Raw genomic sequence first — 14,885 nt, forward strand, 5'->3', positions numbered from 1 at the left:
GCCCTCTTTCTTGATCTGAGTACTGACTGCCCAGGTGGTTCACTAAGTGAAAATTCATTAAGATATGCACATATGACTTCTCTGTGTTTATAATAATTGCATTACCATTTTCACATTAAGGAAAGGGGCCCTTAGAACTTGACAGCATTGAGAATTACTGCTCTAGGTTATCTAACCTCTGGCTACTTCCCTAATTACATATTCAGCTTTTTTTTTTTTCCTCCTCAAACACTTACCTAATCCAGCTACCCCAGCCTTCCTCAGATATGCCGAACTCTTTCTCATATAAGAAGATATTTGCACTTGACGTTATCTCTGCCAGAACCACTCTATTTCCATAGCTAACTCCCTAGCTTCGACCTTATGGCGCCTCCTCCGGGAAGACTTCCTGGGCCATTTTATTTAAAATAGTGTTAGTTGCTCAGTCATGTCAGACTCTTTGCAACCCCATGGACTGTACGCCGCCAGCCTCCTCTTTCCATGAGATGTCCCAGGCAGGAATATTGGAGTGGGTTTGGGTTGCCACTTCCTCCTCCAGGGATTGAACTCACATCTGCTTCTGCATTGCAGGCAGATTCTTTACCTCTGAGTCACCTAGGAAGCCCCATGTAGTACTGTAATGCATATATATCTTTAAAAATCCACATATAATTGGATCCTTGAAATTCAAAGCCATATTGAAATTTAAACCTAAGCAAGAGTCAAATTGTAGATATGTTTAAAAATCCCACGTATGATTTTCTAGCTTTCAGTTGGTGGGTTTAGCCCACTGACATTAATTATAGTTAATAGACCTGCTTTATGTTTTCTATTTTTCATACTTCTTTTTTACATATTTTTGTTCTTTCCTGCATTTCACTGGATTCAGAAAACTTTTGTGCTGAATTTGAAAGTTATACTCTGATTTTTATTTCCCAACTTTCGTTCCCAACAACTGGGTGTGATTATGTAAGCCAATAGAACGTAAGAAGTGTGGAATTTTTAGGAAAAAAATTGTCCTAAAGAAGGAGGTAATCCTTTTTCTCTTTGTTTCTTCCCGTAACTGCCCTAAAATGAGTAACTATGAGACCATGAAGTGATCTTGAGTATGGCAGAGCTGGATGGAGTACAGAAAGTTAAGAATCCTGACAGCCTACCAGACAAACTTTTTTTACTTGAAAAAGAAAAAAAGTTCTTTAAAAGTCACTATTATTAAAAAAAATTTTTTTTAATTTCTTTTTTTTTTTTGGTCACATGCAGCTGGGCCTAATGGGCACTGCTCATTTCCAAAACTGGCTTCCTTTATTATAATTCTCTAGCCTACAGTCTAGACCCAATTTGTGGCACTTGGCCTCCCCTTCCAGACTTCCTCTACTCTAACTCCCAGGCACAGTTTTTGAGATTTACCTCAAAAGTAGACCCCAAGACAAAGACTTGACTGTAAGTAATTTATCAATAGTTCAGATCCCAGGAAGTGAGAAGGTGGGGAAAAAGAAGAAAGAAGAAGGAAAAGTATGGGAGCTATTGAAGTCGCCACTGTGGTCAGCAGGTACTTGACCCCACCAGGACCTCCTGAGAATCGCTTCCTACCCGAGAGATAGGACACTGGAGTGTTTATCCACCAGACTCCCTTCCCCACTGGCTGACAGTCATCCCAGTGGGTTCTAACTCTACCACAGGCTCTCCCACACAGAGATTTCTTCGGCAGCAGTTCTGAAGAGGGCTGCATGGCACTGGGGTGAGATGCTGTCCCCACGAGGTGAGTCTGAGCATGCACAGATTTGCAATCAGCTGCAGCTGCAGTTAGAGGAGGACCAAAGGGTCGTGACCCTGGACACCAGCAGCATCTGCTATACTTGCCATGGAGTTTTCACAGCTTTTATGTAAGGGTCTAAGGGGTCTAGAATCTATCAGCTTCTCTCTTGTTTCTGTGGCAGCTGGAGGGCTGAGTTCAGGAGATGAAGTCAGTATAGCCTATGCTACGTTTATCTTGAACCAGCCACCTAATTTTGAAACTCATTTCATCCTGAACTTCTTCACAATGTATTTTCCTGCTCTTTTCAGTGAGTTCCTCTTCTATCTCCTAATCCTTAAATCCAGGGAGTTCTCAAGTTTACATCCATTCTGGCTTTGTTTGTTTGTTTAACATAGTCCCAGGTGGTGCTAGTGGTAAAGAACCTGCCTGCCAACGCAGGTAGATATAAGAGACAGGGGTTCGATCCCTGGGTCGGGAAGATCCCTTGGAGGAGGGCATGGCAACTCACTCCAGTACTCTTGCCTGGAGAATCCGATGGACAGAGGGGCCTGGTGGGCTACAGTCCATAGGGTTGCACAGAGTTGGACACAACTGAAGTTACTTAGCATGCTTAATGCACTATCTCATGGGGTGAAGGGATAGTTAGGGACTTTGGGAAGGTCAGTTTCACACTGCTATATTTAAAGTGGATGACCAAAAAAACCTACTGTATAGCACATGAAACTCTGCTCAACGTTATGTGCCCGCCTGGATAGGAGCAGGGTTTGGGGGCGAATGGATGCATGTATATGTATCGCTGAGTCCCTTTATGGTTCATCTGAAACTACCAAAGCATTGTTAATCGGCTATACCCCAGTACAAAATGTTTTTGGTGTTAAAAATATACATAAAAATAAAATTTTAAAAATATATATGCTATCTCACTAAACTACCTTATTCTAACTAACTTATTCTAGTATCTCAATTACCATCTATCTCTAAGAAATGACGCTTAGATCTTTGTTTCCAGCCCAAATTTCTCTCTTGACCTCCTACTCCAAATTTATCATCCTACACTCAGCATCCTCACACAGATGTGATCAAATCTAACATGTTCCAAAAAAAATCTCATTATCTTTCTACATTTCCATAGTCTGTATCTCAAGGAATGGCATCTTCACCTAACTTCATCCAAGTTAGAAATGTCAACATCTCTGACTACTTTTTCTTCCTCACTCTTTGTAGTTAATCACTTGCAAAATGTGGTGGATCTTGCTTCATCTTTCAAGTCTACCATCTCCTTCCTATTTCCCACAGTTATTAACTTTTGCAATCTCTTGTTTGAACTTTAAAACACACACACACACACACACACACACACCAAAAAATGTGTTCTTGCCTTTAGTTTCTTCCTTTGCCAAACAAACTTTGGTCATATCAGTTACACCAGCACACAGTTTAGTCAAGACGTTTTACAAGGTTTGTTATGAAAGTCCCAGTCTTTCCTCCCAAACTCCCAATTTCCTGCTTCGCAGAGGCAACCTCTTTCAACACTTTGGACGGACTCTTTTGTTATTTACTTCCTTTCTTTAAATGACATGCTTATAGTGTTACTTCTTGATATTTCTGTTTTAAACAATATCCAGTGTTTCCTGACTACCGTTGATAGAGATTAACCTTGCTTTCTCTCTCACACACACACACCACCCCCATCATACATCTTTTCATCTTTCCTAAATACAGCAGCAATGCTGTAATTTTTAATTGGATCAGTGTTTACACGATTATGGTTATATAAGCACTATTTACAGTTGAGCCGTGTGTGTACTATGATTACACATTTCTACACAACATTTTTCCTGCTGTTAATAATGATCTAGCTTCTCCCCCACCCCCTTGCTTAGTTTTCTTTGTGCTGCTGCTGCTAAGTCGCTTCAGTCGTGTCCGACGCTGTGCGACCCCATAGACGGCAGCCCACCAGGCTCCCCGTCCCTGGGATCCTCCAGGCGGGAATACTGGAGTGGGTTGCCATTTCCTTCTCCAATGTATTTATTACTAATTCATTCTCACTCTCCTCCTAACTGATAAATCTGCTCAAACACATAAGTAGTCCATCCACCTATTTCATCTTCTTGAGGACATCTCTTGTTTTTTTTTTAATTGAAATATAGCTGATTTATAACATTTTATTAGTTTCTCATATATAGCATAGCAATTCAGTAGTTTTACAGATTATACTTTATTAAAAGTTATTATAAGATAATAGCTATAATTCCCAATGCTATACAATATATCTTTGTTGCTTATTTATTTTAGACATAGTGGCTTGTACCTCTTAATCCCACACTTCTAATTTCCCCTTTCCCCGTTCCATCTCCCCCCTTTGGTTTGTCTTCATCAGGTCTGTTTCTGCAGAAAATGGCTTCTGACTTGCTCCAGTTTGGAGAAGCTGGTTGTAAGCCCATCTTGATGCGTGGTTGTCATCCTGAGACTCCGCTTTACCATCATCCTGGCCATTTCTGTCACGACTTCACATGGTGGATTTTTGTTAGCTGATTGTTTATCTTTTGTTCCTTTGGTTTACTCCCTGAGTTCTGATGGAGTACATCTTCTGAAGCTTCCTGAGAAAGACAGCAAGGTAGGAAATTTTTCAACACCTTGCACACCTGAAATGATTTATTTTACCCTCACTCTTGATTAACAGTTTCTTGGTATGGAATTCTAGATTGAAGTTGTTTTACCTGGGAATTTTGAAGGCATTGTCCCAAAGCCTTCTGACATCCCATGTTGTTGTTGAAAAGTATCATGCCATTGAGATTTTTTATTTATTTGCACACACTTGTTTTCTTTTTTCTCTCATTGGAAGTTTCATAGGAGCTTTCTTTGAACCCACTGTTTTGAAATTTCACAATAATGTCCTCTACAGTGAGTCTATTTCCATTCATGTTCTGGCATTTAAGGGACCCTCTCAATCCAGAGACAAATGTCTTTCAAATCTATAAAATTATATCAAATTGTTAATATAGTCAATTATTTCCTCCCTCTATGCTCTCTTTCCTGGTGGCTCAGATGGTAAAGCGACTGTCTAAAATGTGGGAGACCTGGGTTCAATCCCTGGGTCGGGAAGATCCCCTGGAGAAGGAAATGGCAATACATTCCAGTACTATTGCCTGGAAAATCCCATGGACAGAGGAGCCTGGTAGGCTACAGTCCATGGGGTTGCAAAGAGTCGGACACGACTGAGCGATTTCACGATTTCACTTCTATGCTCTCCAATTATTCAGATGTTGGATAGAATGGACTAGCCTTTTAATTTAAAAAACAAATTTGCGTGCTACTTTCCATTCTTTTTTTGCTCTAGTTTATGCTTGCTAAACTTTTTTCAAGGTTATTTTCTACCCTTTTTATGTTGTTTTTAAAAAATTGCTATCTTATACTTGATTTCTAAGTGTCTCTCTTTTGTTCCCTAAATGCTGCTTTTTAAAAATAGCATAACATTCTTATTTTATATATGCAATATTAATGAGGATATTAAAATAGTTGTTTTATGGAAGTTTTCTTCCCATCTTTCCCTGTCTGTTCAATGCAAGCAACTCTGTTTCTTCCAAGTTTTCTTTTTGATCCTGGTTTCCCTTTGGGCTCTAACTTGAATATTGCAGGCTTTCTTAGAATTGTTGATGATCCTAGACTGTGTGTTCCTATTTAAGAGACGTGCACAAAGAATCTGACTGAAGCTCTGAGTATGTGGTCAGAGCTTGTCAACTGGGGGCTGCAATGTAAAGTTGTCTGGGTTCCCTCCGCAGGATCTTTGGATCTGTTCTCTTGGATGAAACAGATTCTCCAGAAAGGACCTTTCTATCTTCCACCTGGAGGGAACAGCCTGATGCCTTTATTTTGAGCCAAGAGGAGGATGAGGGTTGGGGACATGTGTCTCAACATTCACAAGGTTTATTTTCACTTTGTCCTCCTTTTTCTTTTTTTCTTTTCTCGATATGGAGCCCCTCCCTTTCTAGGAAGAAGTCTCTCATGTTATTTCAGGGTGGGAAGGAGGCAGCCAAGCAGTCTTGTGGAATGGAGGTGCATCTATCCAATTCTAAATAAACTTTCAAGCCATCCTGTTATTTTCAGTCCCACTTTTACCTCTACCTCCAGAGGTACTTAATGTTACCATTTCCTGAGCCACTGAGAGGTTCTGTGAATGTATTAACACATCACTTTGGTTCTTGTTTTTTTTTACCTTGGGATTCAGCTTTCTTATGTCAGTCATATCAGTTATGGCCTTTACAGCAACTTTCCAGTTCTCAAATTTTTACTGCTGTCTCTTAATGTATTTGTACCATTTGGATTTGTACTAAAAAAAAAAAATCCCTCTACTGTAATTTTAGTGAAATTTGGGGATGGAATGTCCAGAAGTTTGCCAGATTTTGGAAGATGTCCTCCAACTCTATTTCTTCTTCAACTCCATTCCAATTGAGTTTCAGTTTTATAGATTTTTTTGGTGCATCCTTGCTGATTAAACTTCATTCATAAAAGAACTTAACAAATTTATTCACCCTGAGGAAGTGTAATGAATTAGAGTTTAATGTATTATCTATTTCCAAAGTGTCTTAATTTGAGCAAGGGCTAAATTTCTTATTTGCCTTAAGTCACAGGAATAAAGAAATAAGAGTTCTAACTTTTTTTTTTTTTGGCTGTTCTGGGTCTTCATTGCAGTGTGCAGGCTTCTCCAGTTGGCATGCCAGCTTAGTTGCCCTGCAGCATGTGGGATCTTAGCTCCCTGACCAGAGATGGGACCCCTGTCCCCTGCATTGGAAGGCAGGATTCTTAACTACTGGATCACGAGAGAACTCCCTAAAGTTCTAATTGAATAATTTCAGGCATCCATATCTAAGTGTTTTGGAGACCCAGAGAAGCCTTTGTTATGCTTTCTTAAATTATAAGCTACTCTGTTGAGGTAGGTCCAATTCTGCCCATGAATAAAGGCTTGTGATAGTGTCATTCTAGGATAAGAATAAGTAAGAGTATCTGCTCAGTTATAGTTCTATCCCACTTGCATGTTGTGGAACCTACATATCAAATAGAGGAATCATCATCGTAAATACTGATATTAATCTAGAGCAAAATATACATTTTATTGTACTTACAATAAGTATTCAGAGACAGACATCTTCAAATACAAACAACTCTAAGTAGGCGTGCTTTAAATAGACCTCTTCATACAATTAGTGGTTGTGAGGTATTATGAAAATATAAAATACCATATAAATGTTTGACAATTAGGTCAGGAAAATAATTATAGTTAATAATATAACTAACCATCTCAAACTGTTGAGTAATAATAGTAATAATAAACAGCATGTACTCTTGGTTGAAGAAGACATGATTAGCTAGAATTTGATAAGGAGCATGTTTTGATTTTCAGTGAATGACAGAATTTGCCTCCAGCATTCTGAAGGCTACTTACTGTACAGGGAATTAAGGTCAAATTCACCTGATATCCAAGGACAGAGGTAACAAAACGGGAGAAAAGAAGACAGGACTAGTAAAAGTCTCCTTAAATGTTGATTTCTGGCCCTATTATTTTGTTAAATACTACTATTACTAGTAGCGAAAAAGAGTGAAAAAGTTGGCTTAAAACTCAGCATTCAGAAAACTAAGATCATGGCATCTGGTCCCATCACTTCATGGCAAATAGATGGAGAAACAGTGGAAACAGTGACAGACTTTATTTTTGGGAGGTTCCAAAATCACTGCAGATGGTGACTGCAACCATGAAATTAAAAGACGCTTACTTCTTGGAAGAAAAGTTATGACCAACCTAGACAGCATATTAAAAAGCAGAGACATTACTTTGCCAACAAAGTCCATCTAGTCAAGGCTATGGTTTTTTTTTTTTTTCCCAGTAGTCGTGTATAGATGTGAGAGTTGGACTATAAAGAAAGCTGAGCACTGAAGAATTGATGCTTTTGAACTGTGGTGTTGGAGAAGACTCTTGAGAGTCCCTTAGACTGCAAGGAGATCCAACCAGTCCATCCTAAAGGAGATCAGTCCTGAATATTCATTGGAAGGACTGATGTTGAAGCTGAATCTCCAATACTTTGGCCACCTGATGTGAAGAACTGACTCATTTGAAAAGACCCTGATGTTGGAAAGATTGAAGGCGGGAGAAGGGGACAACAGAGGATGAGATGGTTGGATGGCCTCACAGACTGAATGGACATAAGTTTGAGTAAACTCCAGGAGTTGGTGATGGACAGGGAGGCCTGCTGTGCTCTGGTTCACGGGGTTGCAAAGAGTCGGACATGACTGAGCGACTGGACTAAACTGTTACTAATAATAACCACAATAACAACAAATGTTGGTGCATTGCTTACTGCAGACTGGGCAAGTTAAACTACTTTACATATATTGAAAATTTTTCATTCGACTGCATGAAGGTAGGTATTACCACCACCCCCCAGCCCCTACACCCCAACCCCCAGCCCCCCAGCGGGAATTTTACAGATGAGTAAACCAAAGCACAAAGAGGTTAAACAACTTGCTGCTGCTAAGTCACTTCAGTCATGTCTGACTCTGTGCGACCCTATAGACGGCAGCTCACCAGGCTCCCCTGTTGCTGCAGTGAGTGGCAAAACTGAGATTATAAATCTAGGCTACCCAGTTCCAGAGACTGGCCCTAAATACCATTCTGCACCGCTGCTATCTTTTCTGCCTTTCCCCTGCTCAACTAATTCAATTACAAATATATATTTTCAGCATGGGCTGTCCAGCACTGACTCCACCCTCATCAAGAATTTAACGGTGCTTTTGATAAAATGCCAATCCTAGCAAAAACAAAGTTCTCCAGGATAAGAACATTTTCATAATCTGTATCAACCCAACCTAAACTTTACTAGTCCAAGTCGTATTTCTTCAAGGTTTGCTGAATATACTGTTGCATACTATTTTAAAGAAACCTCCATTCAAGTGCTTACATTGTAGCTCCACTTATCTGTTCTTTGCACTTCCTAGAAACCCTTTCAATTCTTTTCCCTCACTGATGTTTCCCAGAATCAACTGATGAACTGAATAGAAAAATGCTATACTGAATTCATTTTCCATCAAATGTTCCAAACTAACAATTGAATCATCTTAACCATTCGTCAATCTGGGGCTTCCTGTTTTAATGTTGAATAAATAAATAATAACAATAAGAATAATAATAAAGCTTTACGGTTAGCAAAGCCATTTCATCTGCTTTCGTTGATTTGTTCTCATTCTTCGCATCTAAACCCACCGTTCCTGTTTGCCTTGGGAATACTGTGCTTTTTCTTGCCGGTCTTGCAAATCTGCCCTTAAAAGACGAACCTCTGAATTCCACATACATATATGGCTTCGTTTTCCTACAAAATCAGCATTTACTTCCACTGGAGAGACAAGTCGCAGTGAGAACGGCTATGTTTTTTAAACGTAAGCATGACAGTGTGTGGGCAGGAGACTGAGGCGGCAGCGGCCAGGCCCGACTCCGGGCCCCAGGCGGGCCGCGACCTCTGGGTGCCTCTCCCGCCCCCGCGGCGTCCGGCCGCCCAGCCACAGGGTCGGCCTGGCCTGGCGGGGGCCTCCCCAGGCCGCGGCGGCGCCCCCTGCAGGCCGCGGCGGGCAGAGCGGGCGGAAGGAACCCGAGCCGAGCTGCCACCGTGTCCGAGCCAGAGCCGAAGCCGGAGCCGGAGCCGGAGCCACCGCCGCCGGAGCGTCGCGGGGCCCAGAGTCCGCGCGGAACGCCCTCCTCGCCGCCCGCCACGTCGCCGCGCCCGCCGGAGCCGCCGCGCCGCCCTAACACACCTGAAGCGGCCGGGCCGGCCCGCCTCGGCCCTCTGCTCGTCCTCCCCGCCCCGCACCGGCCTTCACTCTGGAGCGGCCCCGGCAGCCGCAGCAGGGGCGGCGGCGGCGGATCGAGGAGCTCTCCAGGTCGTCCCGGGAGAAGCTGCTGCAGTCCCGGGACAAGATGTTCTCCAAGTTCACCTCCATCCTGCAGCACGCCGTGGAGGCGGTAAGGCCGCGGGGCTGCGGGCGCACGACAGGCCGGGGATGGCGGCGGCCTACGTTCCCCGCCGCCGGCCCCGGGCAGAGAGAGCCTGGCGGCCTCGGCCCGGCGGCCCTCGGCGGCCCCGGCCCCGCGAAGGAGCGAGGCCCGGGGCGGGCGCTGCGGGGTCGTCGGGGCGCCGGGGACCTCGGGCCTGGCTCTGAGCTGACCCCCTTCTCTCCTTCCTGCTCCAGGCCAGCGTGGAGCCCTTTTTCTCGCTCTAAGAGGGCAGGCGGGAGTCCCCGGGAGGACCGACCGCTCCCGGCCCGCATCGGGGGTCGTCCGATTACTCCGATGGGACCAGGGGAGTCGGGGAGCACCTGGCAAGGTCTTGGGGCCCTCCCCCGGACTCCCTGACCGTTAACCTCCTCCCTCAAAAAGTGGTCAGCGTTGACCGAGACAAAAGAAACGGCCTAACACTGTTTGGATTTGTTTTGTTTTGTTTGGGGTGGGGGACCCAGGACGGGGTGCTCTTGCCCGGGGGCGCGGCTCTGGCAGGGAGGCAGCCCACCCGCCCCGGTTTCGTAATCTAGCCAGGTTTTGCTCTCGCAGGCCGGGCGGCCGAACTCAGCTGGATCTCCTTGATCGGTGTGAAATGCATTTGGAAGGTCTGGTCGAGTGTGCTTTAGACATTTTCCAAGCCCTCACCCACCCCCAGGACCATCTGTTTCCTTTCTTCTCTTCCTTTCCTGGACGCTTTTCGTCTTTCCTGCAGTTGTACCCCTCTTTGAGGATTTCAGACACCAGCATAGGGAAACAACACTCAAATCTAACACCACTAAAAGAGAAGTAACTCACAAGAACGTGTCTTCCTGCTGATTCAGTGATAAGGGGTCGCGTTGCTTTACTTCGGTTGTTCTACTTTAGGCTGGCAGAAATGCCCAAATCGAAAAATGCACCCTGTGAAGTTCATAACTCGTGCAGTTTTGCTAGACGTGCTACTTGGCTAGTTTTAAAAATGTCATTCTCTTTCTGTGTTCAGTTTTTGGGTGACATAGCACATTCAGATCTACATAATTTTAAGGGGGGAAAACACACAATTTGCAATAGAACAGTTTTTATGGCCAGATAAAAATAAAATGGATCTTTAAAACTCAGTAATGGAAAACTTTTGTACGGTTCTTAAGTGCTGTGTGGGGAATGTTTAAGAGTCATTTTAGATCTGCCACAGGTTCTTGAGAAAAGGAATGTATCAAATCAGGCAAGACAGTTTTTCATGAATGAAGAGCAGTATTACTCTTAAGGCAATTTTTAATTTTTCTTTCTTGCTTATACACCAGCTACAGCACTTTACTTTTAGAATTCAATTTAAATTTATAAAAAACAGTGATATTTACATTTTATATTATTCCTTAACTGAAAATATCAAGAATCATTTACTTTTTTGACACTGAATACAGCTTCATACTGAGATAATTGGGAATATGAATTTATTATATCATTTATATTCTATACTAATTCAGGCTGATATTTACAGAAATAAGTACTTAGGAAAAGAAAGATGGCTTTCAGTGCTCTCACAGTAAAGACTCATTTTTGTCCCGAGGCCTGTGTTTTCTGTCTGCATTATCTTCTTATAATTGTGTATGTTGGCATCTCCCAAATTATCCATGTAAATTGTCTGACGCTGCCTCTGTAATATCCAGGTTGTCTGCTTTGCTGGGGTTAGTGAGAAAAAGAGTGGATTATATTCACCTGCCCCTGGGAGTCAATGCACTGCATTTAGAAAAGTAACATTTTTATTTACTTAGTATTAATGTTTTCAATTGTGATACTTACTAGTTTACCTTGATAGGCAGTTAAATGTAATGAAAAATTTTTGGCGTGCTTTTTTTTTTTTCTTTTCCCTTTTACCATTCTCTTGGAAATGAACCCATATGTAATGCTGAATAAGCCATCTTTGTGTTATTTGAAGAATATATTTTTTTCCCCTAGCCCAAGATTGGTTTCCATTTATTGAGTTCTGTTTCTTTATTTGCTTGACTTTTTTTCTATGGCCTAATCTTACCATTCCTCAATTCATTAGCCTTTCTCTATCTGCCTTTTAATTTGTTTGCCCAATTAGTATTTTCTGATATAGTATTGCAATTATGATTATCAGGGTTCTACAGAGAAGGGAGATAATCCTGTAGACAGATGCTGACATGACCTTTTTTCAGTTGTATCATTGTATGAATCTCTATAATGTTTTCTCAACCATTTTGGTACTATTATTTCCTAGGTTTTTTTATTCAATTGGATCCACCTTCAAATGTGTTTTTTAGGGTCAACCAGATACACATTCATTTAAATAGGGTTTAGGTGTAGCGTTTTCCTTATTGTTTAATTAATGGTTTCTTCTCACTTCCTGTTAACTACTTAAAAGGATGAAATACAACTAAGATATTTTCAAAGATCAGTACTTGAAGATGTGTTATTAATCTGATAGGCTACATTTTAAGTTTAGGAGAGAAATTCACACCTTGAGCAAAAACAGAAACTGTAATGTAACTCTTGCCTCCTTTATCAGAAATGATAGTTTTCCTTCAGTACAGAAATGATTGGCTAGTTAAGAGTCGGGAAATTAGCTAGTTGCCACAAATCTGAAATCAGGCCTCTCATGTAGTTAGTTCTGAGGTGGATCATTTCAGCCCAGCTTCTCCAAAGGATAAATAAAACGCCTTCCATTAGTACAACTCCGTATTTGTTGAGGGCCTTGGTCTGTGTGAGGTAGTCTGCCAGGGACTAATAGCTTGTAATTCCAGTCAGTTCCATCCTTGAAGGCAGATTTACTCCAGGAGGATAAAAGGGCAATGTCAGGGAAAAATGTTTTATCTGTCTTAACTGGTTAATTCAAGGTAAGTCATCTTTCAGAATTTGGATGCATTATTATTTTCTTGTAAAATTATAATTAAGATTTAATGATGATTGTTGAGACTAGCGATTCCTTAAAAATCTACTCTGCAGTAGGAATTAAAATGTCAAATGAAACGTAGGTAGTGTTTTCTTAAGTATTCTTTTCCAGCAAGTGCTCTTTAACTGTCATCCTTTAGTCATGCAGCATACGTTTTAGGAGCCCATCAAGAAGCACGGTGCGAGTTCACGGGGAGACTGCATTGGTAGGCAAAACAGATGCACAGGTTGAAGTATAAGCCATGCACAAGCTTGTGGCCTGGCCCCTAGAGCCAGACAGAGCAGGGTTCTAGGCTTGCCTCTGCCCCCTACTTCTTCACTGGACAGCTTACTTAGTCTTTGTATGTTTCAGTTCCTCATTTTTGCTGTTCAGTCAGTGTGTCCTACTCTTTGGGATCCCATGGGCTGCGGCACAGGGGCTTCCCTCAGAGTGAAATGGAAGCAATTAGGCCTATCTGATAGAATTGTGAAAGTTAGAATGGCAAGTACTTAATGCAGTGCCTGGCACATAGTAAAAGCTTAATAAATGTTAATCATTATTGTTATTATTTGGATAATTGTTCTGTTAGTGCATTCTGTAGGAGGAGAGGAGCAAGCACCTAGGACTGGAAGGCTCCCTGGAGGAAGTGAGACTTGAGCTGGACTTACAGAGGCAGAGGAGATAGGAGGGGGTGGGTGTCAGAAAATTGCCTGGAGGAAGAAGCAATTTAAAAGAGTTGGGCATGGAATGTTGATGATGCCTGTGAGGCTGCAGGCGTGGCTCTGAGAACACGACTTCTCATCTGAGTTATCAGCTGCTGCTGCTAAGTCCCTTCAGTCGTGTCTGACTCTTAGCGACCCCATGGACTGCAGCCTATCAGGCTCCTCCATCCATGGGATTTTCCAGGCAAGAGTGCTGGAGTGGGGTGCCAATGCCTTCTCTGGAGTTATCACCTAGGTAGGTCCTTTTGTGTGGTAGGTATTTTGGGGAAAGACCTCCAGGTTTTTAATTACGAATAGTGTTGCCTTGAATAGTGTTGCCTTCCGCAGGTCAGTGAATGACAAGAGTTTGTTTGGGAAAAGTCGAAGTTATTGTGAGAATTTAAGACCACACGTAAGTGTAAACTTTGGTACTGTGCCTGGCACATAAAAGTGAAAGAAAAGTGAAGTCGCTTAGTCGTGTCCGACTCTTTGCGACCCCATGGACTGTAGCCTACCAGGCTCCTCCGTCCATGGAATTTTCCTGGCAAGAGTACTGGAGTGGGTTGCCATATCCTTCTCCAGAGGATCTTCCCAACCCAGGGATCGAACCCGGGTCTCCCGCATTGCAGGCAGATGCTTTACCATCTGAGCCACCTGGGAAGCCCTAGCATATAACTACTCACTAAATGGCAGCAGCTGCCCTGTATCCACTCAATAAACATTACTCAGCGCTTACTACGTGCCATCATTGACTTGGAAACCGGGGGTTCGGATGAACAAGATGATATAATCTTTGGAAACTCATTGAGTTCACAATCTGGTGGAGGAGATGGATAACTCAACAGTCACCAGCATGGGCTCAGGGCTGGGAGAGAGGGAGCCATCAGTCAGGGAGAGGATGCCACAAGCATGTGTGGAAAGGACTGTGCCCTTGGCAGGAAGTCTGGCCAGATTTCTCCGGGAAAGTGATATACTCTGGAAATTCCTTTGGAAAAATTAAACAAAGCATAATATTTATACTTAAGAAACTCAGTACAGTTTTTGAAACACCAAATTTCATTTGGGTTTGTCCCAATTTCTAATACAGAATTAATTGATTAATAATAATACTGCATAAAGCTAATGTGTTAAAAGGTCTCTAACACAAGAGAAATTCTATATATTTTAAGGAAGATTCTAAAAATAAGTAGCTGATTAAAACTGACTTTTTAATCTAAAAGTTTCAGGAAGGTTATTTTCCCAAGTTAATTCTTTCTTATTTCTCTGATTTTTTTCTCAGTCTCCCACGAGTTTTCTCTCTCCATGTTCCTGACGTATAGTAACCCCAAAGATTTTTAACTCCATTGTTAAGGGTCTTACAGTCTTTAAAGTTTTTTCATAGCCTTCTATTTGGAAATGAGATGAATATTTACATTCTCTTAATGCAGTACTATTCAGAGTGGTGTGAACAGGCTCGTATGAAAAAACTGGCAGAAAGATGTTGATGATTGCAGAAAAATTTTCAGGTCCATTTGTTTCCTGATTGCGTTTCATCTT

General features: G+C 42.2%; 2 protein-coding genes across 2 annotated transcripts in view; one reads left to right on the top strand and one right to left on the bottom strand.

The window, feature by feature from the left end:
* Positions 1–4,140: 4,140 nt before the first annotated feature.
* LOC138427737 (uncharacterized) lies at positions 4,141–10,159 on the bottom strand. The gene is made up of 2 exons (XM_069567613.1): positions 9,536–10,159; positions 4,141–4,335 (listed from the first exon to the last, which is right to left on the bottom strand). Exons 1-2 carry the CDS (start codon positions 10,046–10,048, stop codon positions 4,237–4,239), a joined length of 612 nt encoding a protein of 203 aa, XP_069423714.1. The 5' UTR covers positions 10,049–10,159; the 3' UTR covers positions 4,141–4,236.
* Positions 9,151–14,885, top strand: part of FHIP2A (FHF complex subunit HOOK interacting protein 2A) — a 35,810-nt gene continuing 30,075 nt past the window's right edge. The window contains 1 exon segment of the mRNA XM_069567612.1: positions 9,151–9,743. Coding sequence (XP_069423713.1) covers positions 9,699–9,743 — 45 coding nt within the window. The 5' untranslated portion in view covers positions 9,151–9,698.

The sequence above is a fragment of the Ovis canadensis genome, chromosome 22 (assembly GCF_042477335.2).
Source record: "Ovis canadensis isolate MfBH-ARS-UI-01 breed Bighorn chromosome 22, ARS-UI_OviCan_v2, whole genome shotgun sequence".
Classification (NCBI taxonomy): domain Eukaryota; kingdom Metazoa; phylum Chordata; class Mammalia; order Artiodactyla; family Bovidae; genus Ovis; species Ovis canadensis.